Source organism: Physella acuta, unplaced genomic scaffold (assembly GCF_028476545.2).
Source record: "Physella acuta isolate Inbredline_101_S28 unplaced genomic scaffold, ASM2847654v3 ptg000116l, whole genome shotgun sequence".
Lineage (NCBI taxonomy): Eukaryota > Metazoa > Mollusca > Gastropoda > Physidae > Physella > Physella acuta.
This window is the reverse complement of record NW_026731636.1, coordinates 1,109,446-1,132,578: the sequence shown is the minus strand read 5'-3', so window position 1 is coordinate 1,132,578 and position 23,133 is coordinate 1,109,446. Positions and strand designations below refer to the sequence as shown.

General features: G+C 37.3%; 1 protein-coding gene across 1 annotated transcript; it reads right to left on the bottom strand.

Moving 5' to 3' along the window:
* Window positions 1–7,326: 7,326 nt before the first annotated feature.
* On the bottom strand, window positions 7,327–9,178 carry LOC131934734 (uncharacterized). Its single transcript, XM_059290844.1, has 3 exons — window positions 8,983–9,178; window positions 8,549–8,614; window positions 7,327–8,391 (listed from the first exon to the last, which is right to left on the bottom strand). The coding sequence occupies exons 1-3, from the start codon at window positions 9,023–9,025 to the stop codon at window positions 7,553–7,555; spliced, it is 948 nt and encodes a 315-aa protein (XP_059146827.1). The 5' UTR covers window positions 9,026–9,178; the 3' UTR covers window positions 7,327–7,552.
* Between the last annotated feature and the right edge of the window lie 13,955 nt (window positions 9,179–23,133).

Sequence of the window (23,133 nt, the reverse complement as noted above, 5' to 3'; positions counted from 1 at the left end):
TAGGTCCACCATCCACCAACCGTTGTATGCAGCCATTAGGTCCACCGTCCACCAACCGTTGTATTCAGCCATCAGGTCCACCATCCACCAACCGTTGTTTTCAGCCATTAGGTCCACCATCCACCAACCATTGTATTCAGCCATTAGGTCCACCAACCGTTGTATTCAGCCATCAGGTCCACCATCCACCAACCGTTGTATTCAGCCATTAGGTCCACCAACCGTTGTATTCAGCCATTAGGTCCACCATCACCAACCGTTGAATTCCGCCATTAGGTCCACCATCCACCAACCGTTGTATTCAGCCATCAGGTCCACCATCCACCAACCGTTGTATTCAGCCATCAGGTCCACCATCCACCAACCGTTGTATTCAGCCATTAGGTCCACCATCCACCAACCGTTGTATTCAGCCAACAGGTCCACCAACCGTTGTATTCAGCCATTAGGTCCACCATCCAAAAAAAGTTGTATTCAGCCATCAGGTCCACCATCCACCAACCGTTGTATTCAGCCATTAGGTCCACCATCCACCAACCATTGTATTCAGCCATTAAGTCCACAATCCACCAACCGTTGTATTCAGCCATCAGGTCCACCATCCACCAACCGATGTATTCAGCCATTAGGTCCACCATCCACCAACCGTTGTATTCAGCCATTAGGTCCACCATTTACCAACCGTTGTATTCAGCCATCAGGTCCACCATCCACCAACCGTTGTATTCAGCCATCATGTCCACCAACCGTTGTATTCAGCCATTAGGTCCACCATCCACCAACCGTTGTATTCAGCCATTAGGTCCACCATCCACCAACCGTTGTATTCAGCCATCAGGTCCACCATCCACCAACCGTTGTATTCAGCCACCAGGTCCACCATCCACCAACCGTTGTATTCAGCCATCAGGTCCACCATCCACCAATCGTTGTATTCAGCCATCATGTCCACCAACCGTTGTATTCAGCCATTAGGTCCACCATCCACCAACCGTTGTATTCAGCCATCAGGTCCACCATCCACCAACCGTTGTATTCAGCCATCAGGTCCACCATCCATCCACCAACCGTTGTATTCAGCCATCAGGTCCACCATCCACCAACCGTTGTATTCAGCCATAAGATCCACCATCAACCAACCGTAGTATCCAGCCATCAGGTCCACCATCCACCAACCGTTGTATCCAGCCATCAGATCCACCATCCACCAACCGTTGTATTCAGCCATAAGGTCCACCATCCACCAACCGTTGTATTCAGCCATAAGGTCCACGATCCACCAACCGTAGTATCCAGCCATCAGGCCCACCATCCACCAACCGTTGTATTCAGCCATCAGGTCCACCATCCACCAACCGTTGTATTCAGCCATCAGGTCCACCATCCACCAACCGTTGTATTCAGCCATCAGGTCCACCAACCGTTGTATTCACCCATTAGGTCCACCATCCACCAACCGTTGTATTCAGCCATCAGGTCCACCATCCACCAACCGTTGTATTCAGCCATCAGGTCCACCATCCACCAACCGTTGTATTCAGCCATTAGGTCCACCATCCACCAACCGTTGTATTCAGCCATCAGGTCCACCAACCGTTGTATTCAGCCATCAGGTCCACCATCCACCAACCGTTGTATTCAGCCATCAGGTCCACCATCCACCAACCGTTGTATTCAGCCATCAGGTCCACCATCCACCAACCGTAGTATCCAGCCATCAGGTCTACCATCCACCAACCGTTGTATTCAGCCATTAGGTCCACCATCCACCAACCGTTGTATTCAGCCATTAGGTCGAACATCCACCAACCGTTGTATTCAGCCATTAGGTCCACCATCCACCAACCGTTGTATTCAGCCATCAGGTCCACCAACCGTTGTATTCAGCCATCAGGTCCACCATCACCAACCGTTGAATTCCGCCATTAGGTCCACCATCCACCAACCGTTGTATTCAGCCATTAGGTCCACCATCCACCAATCGTTGTATTCAGCCATCAGGTCCACCATCCACCAACCGTTGTATTCAGCCATTAGGTCCACCATCCACCAACCGTTGTATTCAGCCATCAGGTCCACTCCCCACCAACCGTTGTATTCAGCCATTAGGTCCACCATCCACCAAACGATGTATTCAGCCATTAGGTCCACCATCCACCAACCGTTGTATTCAGACATTAGGTCCACCATCCACCAACCGTTGTATTCAGCCATTAGCTCCACCAACCGTTGTATTCAGCCATTAGGTCCACCATCCACCAACCGTTGTATTCAGCCATCAGGTCCACCATCCACCAACCGTTGTATTCAGCCATTAGGTCCACCAACCGTTGTATTCAGCCATTAGGTCTACCATCCACCAACCGTTGTATTCAGCCATCAGGTCCACCATCCACCAACCGTTGTATTCAGCCATTAGGTCCACCATCCACCAATCGTTGTATTCAGCCATCAGGTCCACCATCCACCAACCGTTGTATTCAGCCATTAGGTCCACCGTCCACCAACCGTTGTATTCAGCCATCAGGTCCACCATCCACCAACCGTTGTATTCAGACATTAGGTCCACCATCCACCAACCGTTGTATTCAGCCATTAGGTCCACCATCCACCAACCGTTGTATTCAGCCATCAGGTCCACCATCCACCAACCGTTGTATTCAGCCATTAGGTCCACCATCCACCAACCGTTGTATTCAGCCATTAGGTCGAACATCCACCAACCGTTGTATTCAGCCATTAGGTCCACCATCCACCAACCGTTGTATTCAGCCATCAGGTCCACCAACCGTTGTATTCAGCCATCAGGTCCACCATCACCAACCGTTGAATTCCGCCATTAGGTCCACCATCCACCAACCGTTGTATTCAGCCATTAGGTCCACCATCCACCAATCGTTGTATTCAGCCATCAGGTCCACCATCCACCAACCGTTGTATTCAGCCATTAGGTCCACCATCCACCAACCGTTGTATTCAGCCATCAGGTCCACTCCCCACCAACCGTTGTATTCAGCCATTAGGTCCACCATCCACCAAACGATGTATTCAGCCATTAGGTCCACCATCCACCAACCGTTGTATTCAGACATTAGGTCCACCATCCACCAACCGTTGTATTCAGCCATTAGCTCCACCAACCGTTGTATTCAGCCATTAGGTCCACCATCCACCAACCGTTGTATTCAGCCATCAGGTCCACCATCCACCAACCGTTGTATTCAGCCATTAGGTCCACCAACCGTTGTATTCAGCCATTAGGTCTACCATCCACCAACCGTTGTATTCAGCCATCAGGTCCACCATCCACCAACCGTTGTATTCAGCCATTAGGTCCACCATCCACCAATCGTTGTATTCAGCCATCAGGTCCACCATCCACCAACCGTTGTATTCAGCCATTAGGTCCACCGTCCACCAACCGTTGTATTCAGCCATCAGGTCCACCATCCACCAACCGTTGTATTCAGACATTAGGTCCACCATCCACCAACCGTTGTATTCAGCCATTAGGTCCACCAACCGTTGTATTCAGCCATTAGGTCTACCATCCACCAACCGTTGTATTCAGCCATCAGGTCCACCATCCACAAACCGTTGTATTCAGCCATTAGGTCCACCATCCACCAATCGTTGTATTCAGCCATCAGGTCCACCATCCACCAACCGTTGTATTCAGCCATTAGGTCCACCGTCCACCAACCGTTGTATTCAGCCATCAGGTCCACCATCCACCAACCGTTGTATTCAGACATTAGGTCCACCATCCACCAACCGTTGTATTCAGCCATTAGGTCCACCATCCACCAACCGTTGTATTCAGCCATCAGGTCCACCATCCAGCAACCGTTGTATTCAAGCGATGTGTGGATACAATTGCCACTGCCCATGTTGCCACTCATACGACCGTCGTTTCCTCTATTGGCGATGTTGGACTCAAACTCGGAAGATTGAAAAGCTGGTTTATAGAGCGCCACGTTAAACCATTTGTCACCGCCACTTACGGCTTTTAGAAGTACAAATACTGCAAACGTCTTGAAATATTGCATTGTTTTGATACGCTCTTTAGGTTTAAGTGTAAGCTCAAAGCTACAGAAAGCTACAGCAAGTTAAACACTTGTAGATAATAATTAAAATTATTTTTAAAGCCTCTGCTCTTGATTAATTTTAAGAATGTAATGAGAAATTATTCTTTAAAATATGTATTGATCGCTAAAAAGCGATTACTCAGAATTAAACAATATGAGCGAACGTTTTAAATTAACCAACCAAGAATTTGTTTTGTTTAATCGATCGTTTGTTGTTAACGTGTTTATCAAACAACAATATAAAAACGCTCCATTGGTTTTTAAAGCAAATTGCGAAATGTTAACAATAAAATGATTGAATTATTATATAATATATAATTAAGGAATTCACGGAATTTTAAATTTCCAACCGTCTTAAAACATGTTATTTTATACTTTGAAAATAAGTAAAATAATATAATCTCATGTTTCAGTAGGCCTTTAGTTTTTACCCTATTGTTACTATACAAAATAGAACTCTTGCTAACATGCTATAATGTTGAGGTCGTGTCGGAAATGTGATATAAAAGAATATATATTTTTGATGACAACTTGATTATTGATACGTAGTGCTACTTTGTGACATCTATTTATACAATAATTATCAATAAGAAAGCTGTATATTTGTTATCGTATTGTATTCATTAAAATGGTAAACAATCTGTAGTAGTTTTTTTTATATCTCATTGTATTTAGGGGTCTCCTAACTTCGGCCCGCTGGTCGGATGCCGCCCGCAAGGCCCTCTCGTGCGGGCCGTGGAGATATTTTTGTCTAAGAAAAATATGGAAATTTACGTGTATCCTGTCAAGATCAGCCGCTTACATTGATGTTGTGTTTTTACAGAATTAAAATACAGGTGTGCAGTAGTGCATTATGTCTTCCAACCGATCAAAAACAATTCAAAACATTATTACCAGAAGTTTGTTGGACGGCGCTAAGAAACTTTGCCCAGAAAAGTCTAAACAATTTGAAAAAGTAGCCGAGTTGCTGGCGTGGGTTAAATCATTACGACTCATGTAGCGAAAAAGGCAAGACAGTTTCGCCATTTTATAATTGTAATGGATGAGTTGCTGGACAGCTGCTCCACCTCGCAACTGCGTCTGTTCATTAGAGGTGTGGATGAAGACGTGAACATAACACAAGAGCTGGCTTCCCTTTATAATATGTGTGGCACTGTTACCGGAGAGGATATATTCAATGAGTTAAAGTAAACATTTGCTGATTATAACTTGGACTGGACCAACCTTGTGGGTCAATTAAAAACACTAGTTTAATGCCCCAAAATTCATCAAAATTAAGTGCTTTGAACGGACAAAAATTTTGAAAATTCATAATAAATTATTTTGAAGATATACTCTTAAAATATTTGGCTGAGTTCCTTAAAATATGGGAGAAGATTATGATTGCATTTCAACATGCGAGTGCTCCAGCACAGGTTGGAAAGTATCCTAATATATAAAAGGCCATGTGCGCTCTTCTCTCTCTCTCTCTCTCTCTCTCTCTGTCCGCAAATTATTTTCGCCGGACATCACGTCAGAATCGGCAGCAATATATGGATACCTTTATACGGACTTTTGTTGAAAATAATATGTTAGATGTTTTAAATGTATAACCACAATTTTATTTAAAGAAGAAAAATAAAAAATAAAGGCGTATTCGAATGTAGAAAAACAATATTGATTATGAAACACGAAAAGTATTAATAGATGTGAAAAAGAACGCATAAAACTGTGACGTCACTAATGCTTATACATTAACTAATGACGTCATCTGCCGTGTTTAGAATAAAAAGAAATGAACTGTTTCATTCAAATTTGATTTAGATCTACGTACACTATGAAATGTATACAATACAATTTTTCCGGCCTTAACTCATAAAATTTATTTTATTTATTTGGATTCTAGATCTAGAGATTCTAGATTGTAGATCTAGACTAGATCTAAATCTACGCAATAACCAGACGTAGACGCTAAGATCTAGATTTAGACTCTAACTACTCTATAATCTATTCCAAAAATAAATTTCTATATTAGGCCTAAACTATTTCAAGACTTAATTATTTTATACAAGATCTTTGTTTGGAACTGGCTAATTTGGGATTTAAATAGCCAGATTTTTAACGGAATCATATAAGTCACTTAATCAGTGTGTGCCTGTGTTATGTTAAATGTGTCGGATTTTTAGCTAATTAGTTATTTCTTTGCTTTGTCACTAATATCGTTCAGCGTGTAGTAAAGCACATTGCGTTTTGACCAATAACTATTTCATAAATTATTTTTCTCAAACAAGTAAATTTTAAAATATAATTCACTTGAAACGGTTATTATTTTATTTCATTCAAATTTGATTTAGATCTACGTACGCTATGAAATTTATACAATACAATTTTGCTCGGGCTAAACTTAAAAAAAAATTTTTTAGGATTCTAGATCTAGATATTCTAGATCTAGATATTCCAGATCATCTAGATCTAGATATTCTAGATCATCTAGAGCTAGATATTCTAGATCATCTAGATCTAGATATTCTAGATCATCTAAATCTAAAGATTCTAGATCTAGATCTAGATGATCTAGATCTACGGAAAAACTAGACTTACACAGATGTAGACCTTACCTAGATCTAGAATCTATTCAAATAATACATTTCTATACTTAAGTATTTCAGGCCTTAATTACTTTATTGAAATCTTTGTTTATCTATGCAATTTGCTAATCTCTATAATATATAAAGCAAAGTTGTCGGGTGCCCGATAGGGCACTTCCCGGCGCGGCAGACGCTTCAAATTTGGCAGGATCTTGCCTTGGGGCGACAGAACACGAGGGCCGGTTGGCCGAAAAGTCTTCCATGAGGGGGGTCAAAACTGACTTCGACTGACCGGCGCCTTATATGAGCTATAAATCGAAAAAAATGTCCACGTAGGAACCTCTTCATAACTCCTGAGGTCGTAGACCGACCCTCGGGCGAATTAATTAAGCATTCAAATTCTTAATGTTTTCGAAAGCCTAAGCGAAGCTGGGCAGCATGCCTAGTTTAGAAGAAATAAGAATAAAGAAAATGTTTACACAAGTGTCAGTCTATCAGAGCGACAAACTAGCATTACTATTTGTTGGACAACAATTTGCACATTTTATAATTAGCCAACATCCGAATCACTCTATAAAAATGAAAGCAGCAAGAAAACAATTTCTTGTTATTTTGAAAATTTGTTTTCTAGTATGTAATAAATATGTAAACAAATAGCATGCAATGAAATATGTAAAGTTACAATTCGTGTGGTAAGGTTAGATCAACAATTTTGCCAGCATTTCTTACAAAGTAAAATATTTTAAAAACATTAAACATGTAAAGTGCGTAAAATACATTAAAGTAGATGCAAGTTTTGACGGTAAAACGGTTTAAATCAATCAAAAGATTTGTTTTAATCATTTAAATGTAATGAAATGTTTACAACAAAGAATGTTGGGATGGCGATAGGCATACTTATACGAACCTTTCATTTCCCAACATGTAGACAAACGCTGCAATGGCGCATGGATATGTACATGTTGTGTACCAATACCTGATCCCGATACCAATCTTTTTTTTGTATGCCCATCGTCCTACACAGACCTGTTTAGGACAGCCATGAGGATGTGACACTATAACGGCCGCCTTGTCCACATCAACAAATCTCCTGTATTTGTTCCTTACCCTCTCAAGTAGATAATGAAAGCGCTCACACTTCTTATCAAGTTCATCAATCAATTCTAAGTCACATGTCACATGTCTCAACTGACATTTGTCTCTATCAATGTCTGCCCACCACACTTTCCAGCCATAAAGACAGACCACTGGACGTTTATTGTCATCAAAACCTAAAACACACCTGGTCCGTCTGGTCTCACTGTCATCAAACACCACGTGTGTGGCTGTCACCAAACCAACAACCCCCCACACTTTGCTGGGTGTGGCCGAGACTTGACAATTGGCACAACGACAAGTTCCACATCTGTCATTCTCTGTGTAGCACACCATCCCTGTCCCAAACCTCATCACGTGACTTCCTCTGTCCTTATAACATGGATATGGAACTTGAGTGCCTGGGTAAAACTCTGGTCTCTCTAGACTGGTGAATTTAGTCTTTACCTGGACAGTTAGGGCTGCCAATGTTTTGATTGTCTCAGACATGAGCTCGTCGTCATGGAAACGCGAGGGGAGACAACTTGCGTTGAAATCTTTAAGTGGTATAAAACCTGTGTGGCCTGGATTATTTGTACAGCCTGTAACATGTTTGTGTAGATCAGCTTCTCCTCCATAGCACATCTCAGCTTCATGGTTTCCTACAGGAAGAGGGAAACAAAACATTTGAAACGACTAAAATTGCTTTAAAAAATGATATAAAATTATTTTATTTGGCTAATTAGTTATGCTTTATTTAAACGAGATCAAATGTATAATTGTGTACATTGTGTTCAGCGTACGTTTATTGTTTCTTACCTGGACAAAACACACCTGCTGGGCAAGTTTGTGCAACTTTGTTGGAGTTTTCACAGCAAGATAAATCTTTAGAAAAAAATATTAAGAATCTAGACATGGTTTTCTCACAGTACAAAGGAAACATATTTTCTAAAATGAAAGTCACTTATTATTTTAATAACTCTATTTTTATTCTAGCACAGATTTATATGTACTAAATCTGAAAAAAAGACTATTAGTATTTCAGACTTCCTTACTTACAGGAAGATATATTAACAAAAATCCATTAAAATAAACAAAAACATTCTACTTTTTTTTCTGATAATATAAAACGATAATATAACATAACTGTGCTGTTAGATTAGCATACATATATAGAGGATTTAATAAATTCTCCTTTCAATTTCTGAACAAATAGGCCTACTTTATTTAAGTACAATAAAGTTGTTCATTACCTGCAATTGTTGAGATCTTTGGCTTTTTGTTGGAATTTCCCATGGCGTGTGTTGTTGTAGATAATTAACGTGTTTTATTGAAAACCTGCAATTGTCTTGTAAGATGCATAGGCCTACAAGTTAATACAAATTAATCATTGAAACAAAAAAAAGAAGTTAAAAGTATTTTATATATTTTCCTATATTAAACAGTTTTTTTTTTAATTTGAATTATTTTTTAAGTTAAGTTTGTAATGGTCTTTCAGTTATTAATAAATTGTGTGTACAATATTTATATTCATATTTTGTGTTACATTTCCGAACTTAAGTTGTAAACTTTTAAAATTATTCCTTTATATCTGATCAATGTAAGCTGATACTTTTGTAATTTTTCAAAAACTTATCATAAATGTAGTCAGTTTTCTGTTCAAAAGGACTTGTTTTCAGAGCAAATGCACACAGCTGTCACAACTCATCTTTGAGATCTGAAGTCATGCTCGAGAATAGAGTTTAACTGTTGTATTTTAAAACAAATAATATGCGAAGTATTTTAATTATTGATAACAATAATATACTTTTATAAAAAAAAAAACACAGCGATACACAATATTTAAAGTATCTGATTTAATTTAAAATATTTGTGTGTAAGCAATAATAGAATGATTTAATTCAATTTAAAATAATTACTGTTAACAAATAATGAGAAGCATTTTAAAAATAGAAAACTTTATACACTTTTTCTAAACATGATAAAGGACTGAATTCAAGTTAAAATAATTACCATATGTGACAAAGTCAGCATTGTCTGACTATATTTTGACTTGAAAATAACAATAATTTGAATCATTTGAATCATTTGAATGAACAAAACTTGTTGATCTGAAATTAAACTGTTAAAATTAAATGCTTTCAATAATTCAAAAAGAAAACAAAATACAAAAATAATACTTCAACTTGGTGGAATAATGGGAATAATTGTTATGGTATCAAAATTGAATATGTGTGACTTACATTACTGCAGTAAACTATAATGCAGCTGCCTAAAACATAAGTCGATTGTTTAAATTAATTATTTGATAATATATAATAGGCAACACTTTATACACTATTAGACAGTTTTAAAGCAGTGCATCATATGCTGAAGATGATATGCATACATTTAAAATATAGTCTAAATATCTTAGACTTCTACCAAAATTCATACAAGTTAATTGATTAAAATATAGATTTAAAAATTTAACAATATCCTTACTCTTAAAATCAAGCTGAAAAAAAATGTACTTAAGTATTCTTCAAAGTAGCCCTACTGGTTTAAATAGTTTCAACTGACAATTTACTTTTAAAGGATATTGTTAAATTTTTAAATCTATATTTAAGAGTATAGTTTTTGAAATATAATAAAGGGAAAAACAAGGCTTATAACTGAATTCTCGTCTATTATGCTTATATTTTAAAGTATGACTATTTATGTATGGATAAAATCCGGTGTAGAATATGTTTCTAAATACAGAGACCAACATTTTTTAGTAGCGATATATTCCTGATTTATCCTGACTAAATTGCATCATTTTCAGCAATTGTCGATAAAATATTTTACTTCCCAAATTTCGATTTAAGAAACAGTAGACATAATATATTTAGACTTCAGAATAATATATTTGTATTGACACATTTTGTAGTAATTGTTTAATGAATACCAAACATGATATTTATAAACCAACTCAGTGGCGTCGCTAGGTCGGGTGTGACCCGGTATGGCATTTCGCGGTGTCACTCCCCCCCCCTAAGTAAAAAAATGAGTATATATATATATATATATATATATATATATATATATATATATATATATATATATATATATATATATATATATATATATATATATATATACATACATAAATATATATATACATGTGTGTGTTGCATACATACGCCTACAATTTAAATATATGCCTCATACGATTACATGCATGAGTATACATTTTAATCACTTAATAACAACTATGTTATCTGTACAGTTTGCAATTTTTTTGCCTTGGTGTCACGTCCCTAAAGGGTGTCACCCGGTGCGGTCCGCACCCTCTGTGTCATAGCTTAGAAGAGATAAAACTAAACTGTACAGACTATTAAGGACGGCGTGAACTTGGCGGTAGACGATTTGGTGCGAGAGTATTGTGCGCGTGTTTAATAAAATATTTGTAGCGAGAGTGTGACGTGAGCGTGACACGACAATGTTCCTGTGACGTAGGAGTGAAGACAGTTGGGGGCTAGCCATTGTAGGAAAAGGACGTGTTTTTATATTGTGTAGTATTAGTATTTGATAATAAAGTTTATTCTATTTCATGATCGAAGTTGTTGATATTGTAATCTCAGTGTCGTCGGAAAATAAGCGTGTCCCCGTCCTCCTCGCATGTTATAGTTGGAGTATTAGTTATAGGAGTAGTCACCATAAAGAGTATAGAGCAACGTATACTCTTCCCCCCCCCCCCTCAACACATCCTGCCCCGACATAGCTACGCCTCTGAACCAACTACTGTGAGGTAATTAACACTATCTGTTTTATTACTGTTTATAAACTATAAATAAATAAGACATGTATACCTTACCTAAAAAAGTTTTAGTGCCTATCGATTAAAGTTTCGAATTATTAGTAAGGCAATCACCAAAAATATATTAGATTTATTTTTTCAAATATCGATATATTTATTTTCGCTATATTAATACATATCTAATATTTTTTTATAGAATACATATTTTAATATTTTTTAGTTTATTTAAACCCATATTATTTTTTCTGCAACCGGTGAAAATTAACATTCCCTTAAAATTAAACATACTGATGTGCTAAAACCTGATAACACAATTATATTTTAACCAATTGATGAAGAGTAAGGTGAGTAAATAAAGTAACACCACAATGTAAATTACCCATGGACGTTCTCAAGATCAATTGTGTTGTGAGCTCTCAGTGTTTTCAGACAGTTTTAATTCTATCACAGACTATCTATAGCGATGTCAACAGTTTTAATTCTATCACAGACTATCTATAGCGATGTCAACAGTTTTAATTCTATCACAGACTATCTATAGCGATGTCAACAGTTTTAATTCTATCACAGACTATCTATAGTGATGTCAACAGTTTTAATTCTATCACAGACTATCTATAGTGATGTCAACAGTTTTAATTCTATCACAGACTATCTATAGCGATGTCAACAGTTTTAATTCTATCACAGACTATCTATAGCGATGTCAACAGTTTTAATTCTATCACAGACTATCTATAGTGATGTCAACAGTTTTAATTCTATCACAGACTATCTATAGTGATGTCAACAGTTTTAATTCTATCACAGACTATCTATAGCGATGTCAACAGTTTTAATTCTATCACAGACTATCTATAGCGATGTCAACAGTTTTAATTCTATCACAGACTATCTATAGTGATGTCAACAGTTTTAATTCTATCACATACTATCTATAGTGATGTCAACAGTTTTAATTCTATTACAGACTATCTATAGTGATGTCAACAGTTTTAATTCTATCACAGACTATCTATAGCGATGTCAACAGTTTTAATTCAATCACAGACTTTCTTTAGCGATGTCAACAGTTTTAATTCTATCACAGACTATCTATAGCGATGTCAACAGTTTTAATTCTATCACAGACTATCTATAGCGATGTCAACAGTTTTAATTCTATCACAGACTATCTATAGCGATGTCAACAGTTTTAATTCTATCACAGAATATCTATAGCGATGTCAACAGTTTTAATTCTCTCACAGACTATCTATAGCGATGTCAACAGTTTTAATTCTATCACAGACTATCTATAGTGATGTCAACAGCTTTAATTCTATCACAAACTATCTATAGCGATGTCAACAGTTTTAATTCTATCACAGACTATCTATAGTGATGTCAACAGCTTTAATTCTATCACAGATTATCTATAGCGATGTCAACAGTTTTACATAGTAGAAAAGATGTACAGAGTACGACCCGCGTGACTAGTAGAGGGACTCTCAAACTTCAGCTTGTTGGGTGGATTGTTTCAATGTTGCTTGTTTTAATGTTGTACGTCGGGTTAGAGCACACGTTTTTAACAACTGACAACGCGTCATTATGTATGGGGTTGGTCAATAGGCTCCTGAAGTGGGTATGCGCAAATTAAAAATAAAAAAAGACGTAATAAAGAAAAAAAATAGCGTTCAGGTAACAATCATTTACTTCCCATATCGTTAAAACCTACGTCCGACAATATTATGTATTTTATTTAGGTTTAAAAGCAATTGACATAGTATTATAATGATGGTTTGTAGAGCATATAAACGCTGTTGTTCACACAAAGGAAGCAGGGGTTAGGAAATAGTTCACAGTTCCATGAATCTGATATCGTATAATTAGATATTTACACTGTTTAAGGCATCACACACATCGCTATGATCCGCCGCTATTTAAATTCCGACTCCCCCCCCCCCCCAACAAGATGACCGTGCCCCTAGCGCCTCCTTTTGGAGTTATAGTTATACTATTAATTAAATAAAAGTTTGATTTTAAAAATAATTGATAAACCAGTAACTACATGTATATATATATATATATATATATATATATATATATATATATATATATATATATATATATATATATATATATATATATATATATATAGTCCGGCTTCTTGCTTAGAATAATATTGCTTAATTAAATAGTTTGTAAATGTAATTTTTTAACACGTTATGTTAATTAGTATGTTTAATTTTTTTTAAGAACGATTATGTTACAAAAAGTAGAACCCCTGATAACGTATAATTAGAAAGTCGCCACTTAATTACCTCCCCCCCCCTTTTTGACGTATCTACACACAAACAAAGGTAACATCAGCAATTTTTTAAATCGGGAACTTCCCATTTGTTAAAAACAAAATCAGAAGTTATCGCTCTTGATAACAACAACAAACACGCTTGGATAGCAATGAAAGAATTACACGTACACGTCAGTCTCACATTTAGACTTGACTAATTAGATCATGAAGGCCTGTTTGTAGTTAGACGAATGTATCAAATAGTCCAGTAACACTCGACGCCATTAATGTGAATTATGAAGAGCTACTGATAACGAATATTTATAATTGCTCTGGATCACAAACAGCAATAAAATTATGACTAAAAAAAGTAAACCCTCGTATTGTCATTACGAGAAACTGGCATCATTTAAGAGAAAAGCGCAAAGTGATATCATGTCACTTGTTCACGTAAAAATCTAAAAATTAGATACGCTATCTATTATAACAAATGTGCCATATGCAATGTAGTAAAAATTTGATAAATAATATATTTCATACGTATTTAAAATATATATGGGTGTCAATAAATCTTACCGAGCATCGTGTACAATTTGATACAAAATATCCCTGCGATTGCACACGTCTGAATACAAAAGTGGGACACATAATGGTTATTGAATTAAGAAATGGCTGCATGTTCTGATGTACGATTGGAAAATTGCGATCGTGTTTCGAGCCACAAAGCTTGACCAAAAAGTTTCTATGAGCACCAGGCCTCTCTCACAATCGATGGACCCAGGGGAAAAGGTTCAAAGGGCCAAATAGTGCCCATGTATCAGACCCTTATCTCACAACTGGTGATAGCCTCTAATTTTTATTATTTGTGGAAGTTCTACAATTAGATTCTAGATGATGTTGCATGTTGTTAAATATCAGAAGTCATCAATTTTCACAGTTCACTACAGGAGTATTGTTGTGTGATTCTGAATGGTTTTAAGTCAAAAAAGAAGAAGGAAAAAGTGGAGTTTGTCTGTTTAACTTACATCGATCTCTGTATAACTAATGTGATTAACAGCATCCCCAGCCTCACTATTCAAAGTGTTCCTAACTTTTCTAAACTTAAGTACAATAAAATGTAACTCCTCTACCTCAGTTTTTTACACAATGAGCAGCCCAGAACTAGATTGAATAATAATAAATAATAAATAATAAATGTGCCTACCTGATCTGTCATCACATATGTAGTTATGAGCACCCACATTACACAAAGATGATACATTAGCAGATGGAGTAGAGGTAAGCGACGTATCCGTCGTTTTGTATAACCTACTTAATTTTATCTTACCTGTTTAAAAGGTTTTAAAACTTGTACGCGATAAATACGCGGATTTGATATCATCAGGTTGTTATAGGCTAGATATCATCTGCAATGTTGTGGTAGGCTAGACCAACACCTGCTGTGATGTGGTAGGCTAGACAATCACCTGCTGTGATGTGGTAGGCTAGACCATCACCTGCCGTGTTGTGCTAGGCTAGACCATCACCTGCCGTGTTGTGCTAGGCTAGACCATCACCTGCTGTGATGTGGTAGGCTAGACCATCACCTGCCGTGTTGTGTTAGACTAGACCATCACCTGCCATGTTGTGCCAGGCTAGACCATCACCTGCTGTGATGTGGTAGGCTAGACCATCACATGCCGTGTTGTGCTAGGCTAGACCATCACCTGCTGTGATGTGGTAGGCTAGACCATCACCTGCCGTGTTGTGCTAGGCTAGACCATCACCTGCAGTGTTGTGCTAGGCTAGACCATCACCTGCTGTGATGTGGTAGACTAGACCATCACCTGCCGTGTTGTGCTAGGCTAGACCATCACCTGCCGTGTTGTGCTAGGCTAGACCATCACCTGCTGTGATGTGGTAGGCTAGACCATCACCTGCCGTGTTGTGCTAGGCTAGACCATCACCTGCCGTGTTGTGCTAGGCTAGACCATCACCTGCCGTGTTGTGCTAGGCTAGACCATCACCTGCTGTGATGTGGTAGGCTAGACCATCACTTGCCGTGTTGTGCTAGGCTAGACAATCACCTGCCGTGTTGTGCTAGGCTAGACCATCACCTGCTGTGTTGTACTAGGCTAGACCATCACCTGCCGTGTTGTGCTAGGCTAGACCATCACCTGCTGTGATGTGGTAGGCTAGATCATCACCTGCCGCGTTGTGCTAGGCTAGACCATCACATGCCGTGTTGTGCTAGGCTAGACCATCACCTGCCGTGTTGTGCTAGGCTAGACCATCACCTGCTGTGATGTGCTAGGCTAGACCATCACCTGCTGTGTTGTGCTAGGCTAGACCATCACCTGCTGTGATGTGGTAGACCATCAACCGCCATTTTGATACACTATGTCGTGGTAGCTTTTGTTCTACTACATTTGAAGAAATTATGTATTTATAAAATGTTATTTTTTATTCGTCTATATTTTTACTGATGATCTCATGTGTTACAGTGTTGTGAAAGGCACAATAAGTCTTTCTTCAACATTCTTCTATTCATCAACACATCATCATGATGTGCGCGTGTGTGTTTGTCAAATGATGTCAAAAGTTAAAAAAAAGAGATATGCTTATAACAATTTTCCGTTGTTGTGTTTCAGTGTCATAGTTGTTTTTGTTTCTTGTAGTATGTTAGGCCTGAAATTGTGTTGGATTTTTTGTTTGGTAGTTAAAGCTAATTTTAATGTCATGTTAGAGTACTAGTGTATGTGTGTTGTACAAATAATTGTGTCGATATTAGATGCCTAAAAAATTTCACACATGTATTATTTGTCCATGGACAGTTATTTATAAATAATAAATAGCTTTTATCTTGTGGCTAAGTAATTAACTTCTTGAAGTTTCACGGGGTGATACCGATATGTTTTACGTTATATAGGCCATATAAGGCGGTGAACATTTCTGGTCAATTTTCGCCGCATCATCGAATTTGCAGAGGTGCGCCGATAAATTTCACTGTAGGTTTGAGCTTCTGCTAAATAAAACTGATCAGGCACACTTGGAAATGTCGTGCAGCAAAAAACTAAAACTCCAAACCCTCAATTAAGTTATTGTGTGTATATTTAAACACAAAAAAAAAATCAAATTACTAATAAATATCTGATTATCATAAAAAAAAGCAATGTCAAGGTCGCATCACTTGGCTTTGCCACCTTCAGCTCTACTGTAATTTGCCCGTTTGATCGCTCCTTTTGGGCAGTAAATCGGACATTTTTAAAACCATTTATAACCATGTTGTAATATATCCTGATGTATTTTGACAACTAACATACTTTACAACGAAAAGTAATGTACACTTGAAGCTGAACATATTTTTAATAAACAAACTTAATGTACTAATTGAATAGCATTTGGTACTGTGTTGACAATCATTAGAAAAGATACGTAAAAATGGTACGGACATATCGCATGGTCGTGAAAACTAGACAAAATATGTCCACACAGTGTGAACTTTTGGCTTAACAGGTGATGATGGTGCCTTTGGTGGTTAAATGACAAAGTGGCAGGCAAAGATAAAGATAGGAATATAAAAGTATATGCTAAACAAGTTTAATAGAGGCCCTAAAGATGGAGAAGGACGGAATAACCGAATGAGGTCAAAAGTATGGAAGTGGTCCCCGACCAGTCCACCAAGACTATGGGATTTATAGATAACCAGATAAATTAATTGCAAATCCTAAATTAGATATCAATGCTTATTTTAGACCGATATTTAAAGAAAATATAAGAAATGTGTTTATATCATTAACTGTTTATAGTTAAAACGCAGCATTGTAGATAAACTATGTAGGGGGTGGAAGCAGGCGTTGTAACTGAAATAGCAATATTAACAGAAAGTCATATTTCAACGCCAAGGGTAGACAAAGGTACAGAAAATAGTCCAAGTAAAGACAAGCAGTCAGACACCAACGGGGTTCGAACCTTGTTGTGTTTATGAAAGCTAGCGGTTTGACCTTTCGGGTCAAGGGTCAAAGCCATCCCGCGTCTACCTGCACAAGCTATGATAGTGGTCTGCCAGGAAAGCTTTATTTTTTGTAGGGCTAAGTGGTAGAAGCGGTTACACGTCTGACTTGATGCATGGAAGGCGAAGGCGAATAGGTGCCGTGTGGAACGGTAGGTTCGAACCCCGTTGGTGTCTGACTGCTTGTCTTTACTTGGACTATTTTCTGTACCTTTGTCTACTCTTGGCGTTGAAATATCACTTTCTGTTATTATTGCTATTGTAGATAAACTATCACCATCCTATACATTTCAATGTGTTAACGGTTAATTGTGTCGTATAAACTTACAGGAATTTGTTTATTGTAAACTACTAAAATTATTTAACATGGGCAAACAATAAATAACATATATCAAATACATAACACATTAAAAACACAAATGTCCATCCATATAGATATTTTGAATTATGTATAACACAAATGTGTGTATTAGACTACAGAAAAAAGCAAAGATAACTGTAAAAAACGTTCTGATTATACTTATTATATTGTTCCTTCCCTTTGAACGTAAAATGATTTAAATTTGAACACGTTTTCAAATGCCAATTGTCGTCTTACTATAAAGTGGACAGCACGTTGAAAATTGTAAAAGTAACTCGTTTTATTCGGTGGATGTCAGAAACATTTTGTGAAGCCTACGGGTATTGTAGATATATTCACCGTTTTTGCGCGTTTTGTATAGTGTTTTTTGGAAAATGACCAAAGTAAAGTGTGTAATATTTTAATCTGAAACCTAACTTGTTTTTCATCAACATCCTCTATACAACAAATAAAATCCATTGGAGATCCCAACTCAAGATCAGTTGGTTCGAAATCAAATCTAGTTATGTTTCAAGCTTGTATTGCTAAAGGTCATCTTTATTAACTGTAACATTGAACGGCATATCTTCCAACGCAATTTTTTACCCGCTATTTTACCCTCTCATTTTGACCTTCTGCCTGTTTGATTTATCTGCACCTCTGCCAAGCTAACGAGCCTCATCATCCTGGGGTCATAACAGCTATTATAATCAATTATGACTGATCAAGCTGTCAAAGTTTGTTACAACATTACTTAAAAGTTAACGACTTACTTTAATTTTAAAAACTTTACCAAAAAAAAGTTATTGTTCAAGGCTCACGATCGATCGCTGCCGTATTGAATTTTTTTTTTTTAGCATGGCAAATTATTCGAATGTGAGAAATGTTGTTAACACGCAGATGTGCCTTAACGTGTAACAAAACAAAACTAAGTGAAACAATCGGCTCGTTAAAACGTAAAGAGTTTAATGCGATATACACTATCTACACAGTCTATTCTAGCATCAAATACGAACTCTAATACAAAATTTAATATACAGTAGCTAACTAAAAGTATGTACCTAATCTACACTAACATTGGATGAGATCTGGACGAAACTGAGACAACCACACACGTTCTCGCACACCTTATAAACCCTTACAGAAAATAGGACAAACCGGTTTTCAGAATTCAAGAAAACTCAACAGGAACGAACAGAAAAGGGTACACACAGCATTCCCCTCCATTCATCCTGTTATGATGCATGTTCGACTAGGGAAATTGGTGCGCATGAATGTTGGTGCGAAAGGTATGTTGAACGCAATGAATGATGAAACGTATGGTGCGACAGTGACGTTCTAGGATAGAGACTGGTTGCTGGGTGTTGTGCGTGAGGGAGAAGGATTTTCTTGGCCTTGGTGGAAGGAGGTATGTGAGTTGAGAGTACAGAATTAAAGATAAGAAAAGAAGCCTGCGTTACTCTCATTAATTTGGTGGTCGTCTTTGTCGTCTTGGTGAACGAGTGTACGATGCATGTATGTGAACACGACATCTCCAGATGGTAGTGGTTAAGACAAAATGGTATTGAATCAAACAATCAAAGCCACTCACTCAGTTGTAACATATTCACTATACTCAACCAGATAAAAAAATACTTTACTATTTAATACGAGATGAATGGCCTGGTGAAGGAGAAATACAAAGGGCGCTAGGATTATAGTGTCTTTTTCTCTAAACCGAAACCAAAACCAAAATCACCACCTCATTTCAAGTTTAATCGGAAGCGATACATAGAAAAATGTCATTGAAAACGGTTTTTTATCCAGAATCGGCATTTTAACCGGATTTAAGCTTGATCTACACGTAGTTCCTGCACATTGATTCTAAATATAGTCGTAGCCATACCCCTAATCTTTGCAAGAAATCTCAATCATGACAAGTCGCATTTAGAGTTTCTTTCAGGCGACTCAACTAGGGGGGGGGGTAATCCCCGTCGCCAGACAGCCAGCTATACCCCTCCTAGGCCCCACCTACCCCGAAGCATGCCTACCGCCCCCTTCAACGAAAGAGAATTAGAATTTATATAGAAAAAATACTTTCACCAGTGTCCGCCTCCTCCGAAGTAAATTTTGTCCCATCCCAACTCCGAAAATTCCAAGTACCCACCCGGGAAGGGAAAGACCTAAAGAAACACTGGTTGCATTTGTAGATCATACCGATTAAAGGTAAACCCTACTTCTATGATATAGTCCCGTTTCCTACTTTTGGCTGCTAAACTTAAATCATCGAGATAGTTTTTCTTTCAGACTTTTTTTTTCTTCGGGGAAGGGGGGGGGGGGCACTATACATTTTGAGCGGAGCATGCAGATGGATTTCTTAGAAAGAGGGTGGGGCTAACACGGGTTAAAGTATATATTTTCTATATAAATTGTTTTTGTTCGGGGTGGGGGAGGGGAGACATTTTCTTCGGCGTAATAAATAGAGGGGGGGGGTCGACTTGTCCCCTACCCAAAAAGATACATGAAAGAAAGTATGCACGTAAGCCACTTCTAAGATTAGACAAATGAATTAGGCGGCGATGCCAGTGTTTTTATTATAGAGTATCGATGACATCATTACTATTTTGCATTTTTTCACCATTGGCTTTTTTATTTATTGTTTACACGAGAAACAATGACGTTGTATTATTTGTGTACATTCCCAGCTTTATTCTTGTTCGTACTATATGCTCCATGTGACGTCACGTATAGTTTTTCGTATTACTATGCATGTTTTTACTTTCCATATGTTTTCTCAATAGCGTTCCAAACAGACGCATACATAGATAGACAGACAGATAGACTGACAGCGAAACAATAATTCTTTAGTGTTTTTTCAGGCGACTCTATTTTGGGGAGGGGGGGGGGGGCTCCCAAAGACTCAATTTTCTAATGCAGAGATTTTGTTCAAATTTTCTAGATATCTTTGTGTTCAAGAACAATACAACGATATCTAATTTAATTACATGTTTAATCAGTCATCTATCTATATATATAATTCTCTTCATGGGGACCATATTAGACACCACGCAGCTTAGCCACCACCCTCATACTCACCTGTCAGTTGTGCTGTGGTTCACCCAGAATGTTTACAATCGTTGTGCCGGGTCGGCTATAAGGGGTAGGGGCAGATAATTTAGATGTTAAAAAGGGAGGTAATAACAATTTCTGCCATAACTATTCACTGTCGTCTGTAAACTGTCGTCACGGACTGCTACGAAGTTCGCGGGATGGTGGGGGTGGGGACGGAGGGTGAGGATAAGTAAAAAATTAAACAACTAAACAGCGGCGTATGCTTACGGCACGGGTCAGCTCGTATAAATTAATAAAACAGGTTTAGCAAGATTAAATGCTAGCGATCAATCGATTTATTACTACATTCATTAGCAGAAGGAGAGATAACTAGCTAAACACTATCACACGATCAGTAGGGTGAGCTGTGGTTCACGCCGAATATTTATAAACGGAGAGCTGGATTAAATTAAGGATGTGTATTAGGGGCAGATAATAAAGTTTTCTAACAATTTGAAACTAAGGGAGGTAGCAATATAATGAACTACACGTCGCTTCATAAGCTCAAAGTCTGAAAATTGTTGTCAAAGACGACTTCTTTTCATGGGGCTAATAATTGCCTTTAAAACTGCGTGAGCTAGTAAAAGTGTTTTAAAGCAAATATTTTTCTTCGGATCGACTTCATAAATTAGGAATATCTAAATAGTAGAAAATGAAAAAAAAAATTAAAAACCTTAATTGCAACAAGATTTTAAATGTACTGAAAATAAGATATTAAAACGAATTGGCTTTTCAAATTAATGTCTTTATCTCTCATGAGATCTTTAACATATTTTAGCGCCACTTTTTTGTTTGTTATAAAAACTAGCTAAATTTAAAAAGTATTTTCAATGTATTTATTAGCTTGTAGCCATAAAGATCTTTTATGTTTGCTTTATTATAAGAATACAATTTAACTGTCTGCTAATGACGCGTACATTTATACAAATAGTGGTTCTATATTATTTGAACCTTGATGCTACTATACAGTTTTAGGGCATTATCAAAAGTTGATAATGATAAATTATGAATTATGAATTATGAATATTTACTTTAATCTAGAAGTTACTTTATAATGCCTTGGTTTTTAACATTTAAATTGCAAATTCTGTCCTATAAGCTCTGATTTTCATGACACACGAAGTAACTCGGTAGCGTAGTGCTAACACATTTAATGTGACTTTTTGTGTTTTGTCTAGGTCGTGTAGATCAATGTTCTGTTCCTACATCTCTAGGTAGTCGACTAAGGAATGCTGTTTTATTTATCAGACTGAGGATGCAGTTTGATTTGCTTTGTGATATATTTCGATAGATGCCCATTTCATGGTTGTGAATTAAGGAGTTTATGGGATGTATCCCTAAGGCGAAACTATGAAAATAAATTGCGCATGAAACTTCAATTAGAGTAAAGTTTCTTGTAATAATGAATGTCGAGATCGACTTTTATCTAAAAAAAAATACTTAACCATATTTATTTGTAGAATTTACTAAATTACGGTGTTATGAAGTCTGCGGAGGAGGCGCTATAGTATTTAATGATTACTGCATCGTACTACACTAGTTTAGAGTTATTATTTATTCTCCTATGTTTGAAAAAAGACTTCTAGTAAAAATCATTTCCCTTAGGTCTAGTTAGTTTTACAAATGACCTGCTGTGTTACATTCTATGATGGCAACTGATGACATGTTTGGACTACCGCGATGTGTACTTTAAAGAATCATCATAATGTGTGTGTGTGCTTGTGGGCATGTGTGTGTTTGTGTGTATGTAGGTGATGTGTATTTTAAGGTCGAAGTTGATAAAAGTCGAATGTTGTAAGTGTTTTTGTGCGTATGTGTGTGTGTGTTTGTGTGTGCGTGCGTACGTTCGTACGTTCGTGTGTGTGAGAGAGAGACACATATATATTTAACAATAAAGATTTAGTTATATTTATTTTTTTAAGTTGAAAGG

Bases quoted from the DNA above. Each gene is read 5' to 3' on its own strand.
- LOC131934734 (XM_059290844.1), bottom strand. From the start codon at position 9,025: ATGGGAAATTCCAACAAAAAGCCAAAGATCTCAACAATTGCAG. The intron at 8,615-8,982 runs GTAATGAACAAC...TTTTTTCTAAAG, and splicing joins AAAGATCTCAACAATTGCAG to ATTTATCTTGCTGTGAAAAC. The intron at 8,392-8,548 runs GTAAGAAACAAT...CTCTTCCTGTAG, and splicing joins AGCAGGTGTGTTTTGTCCAG to GAAACCATGAAGCTGAGATG.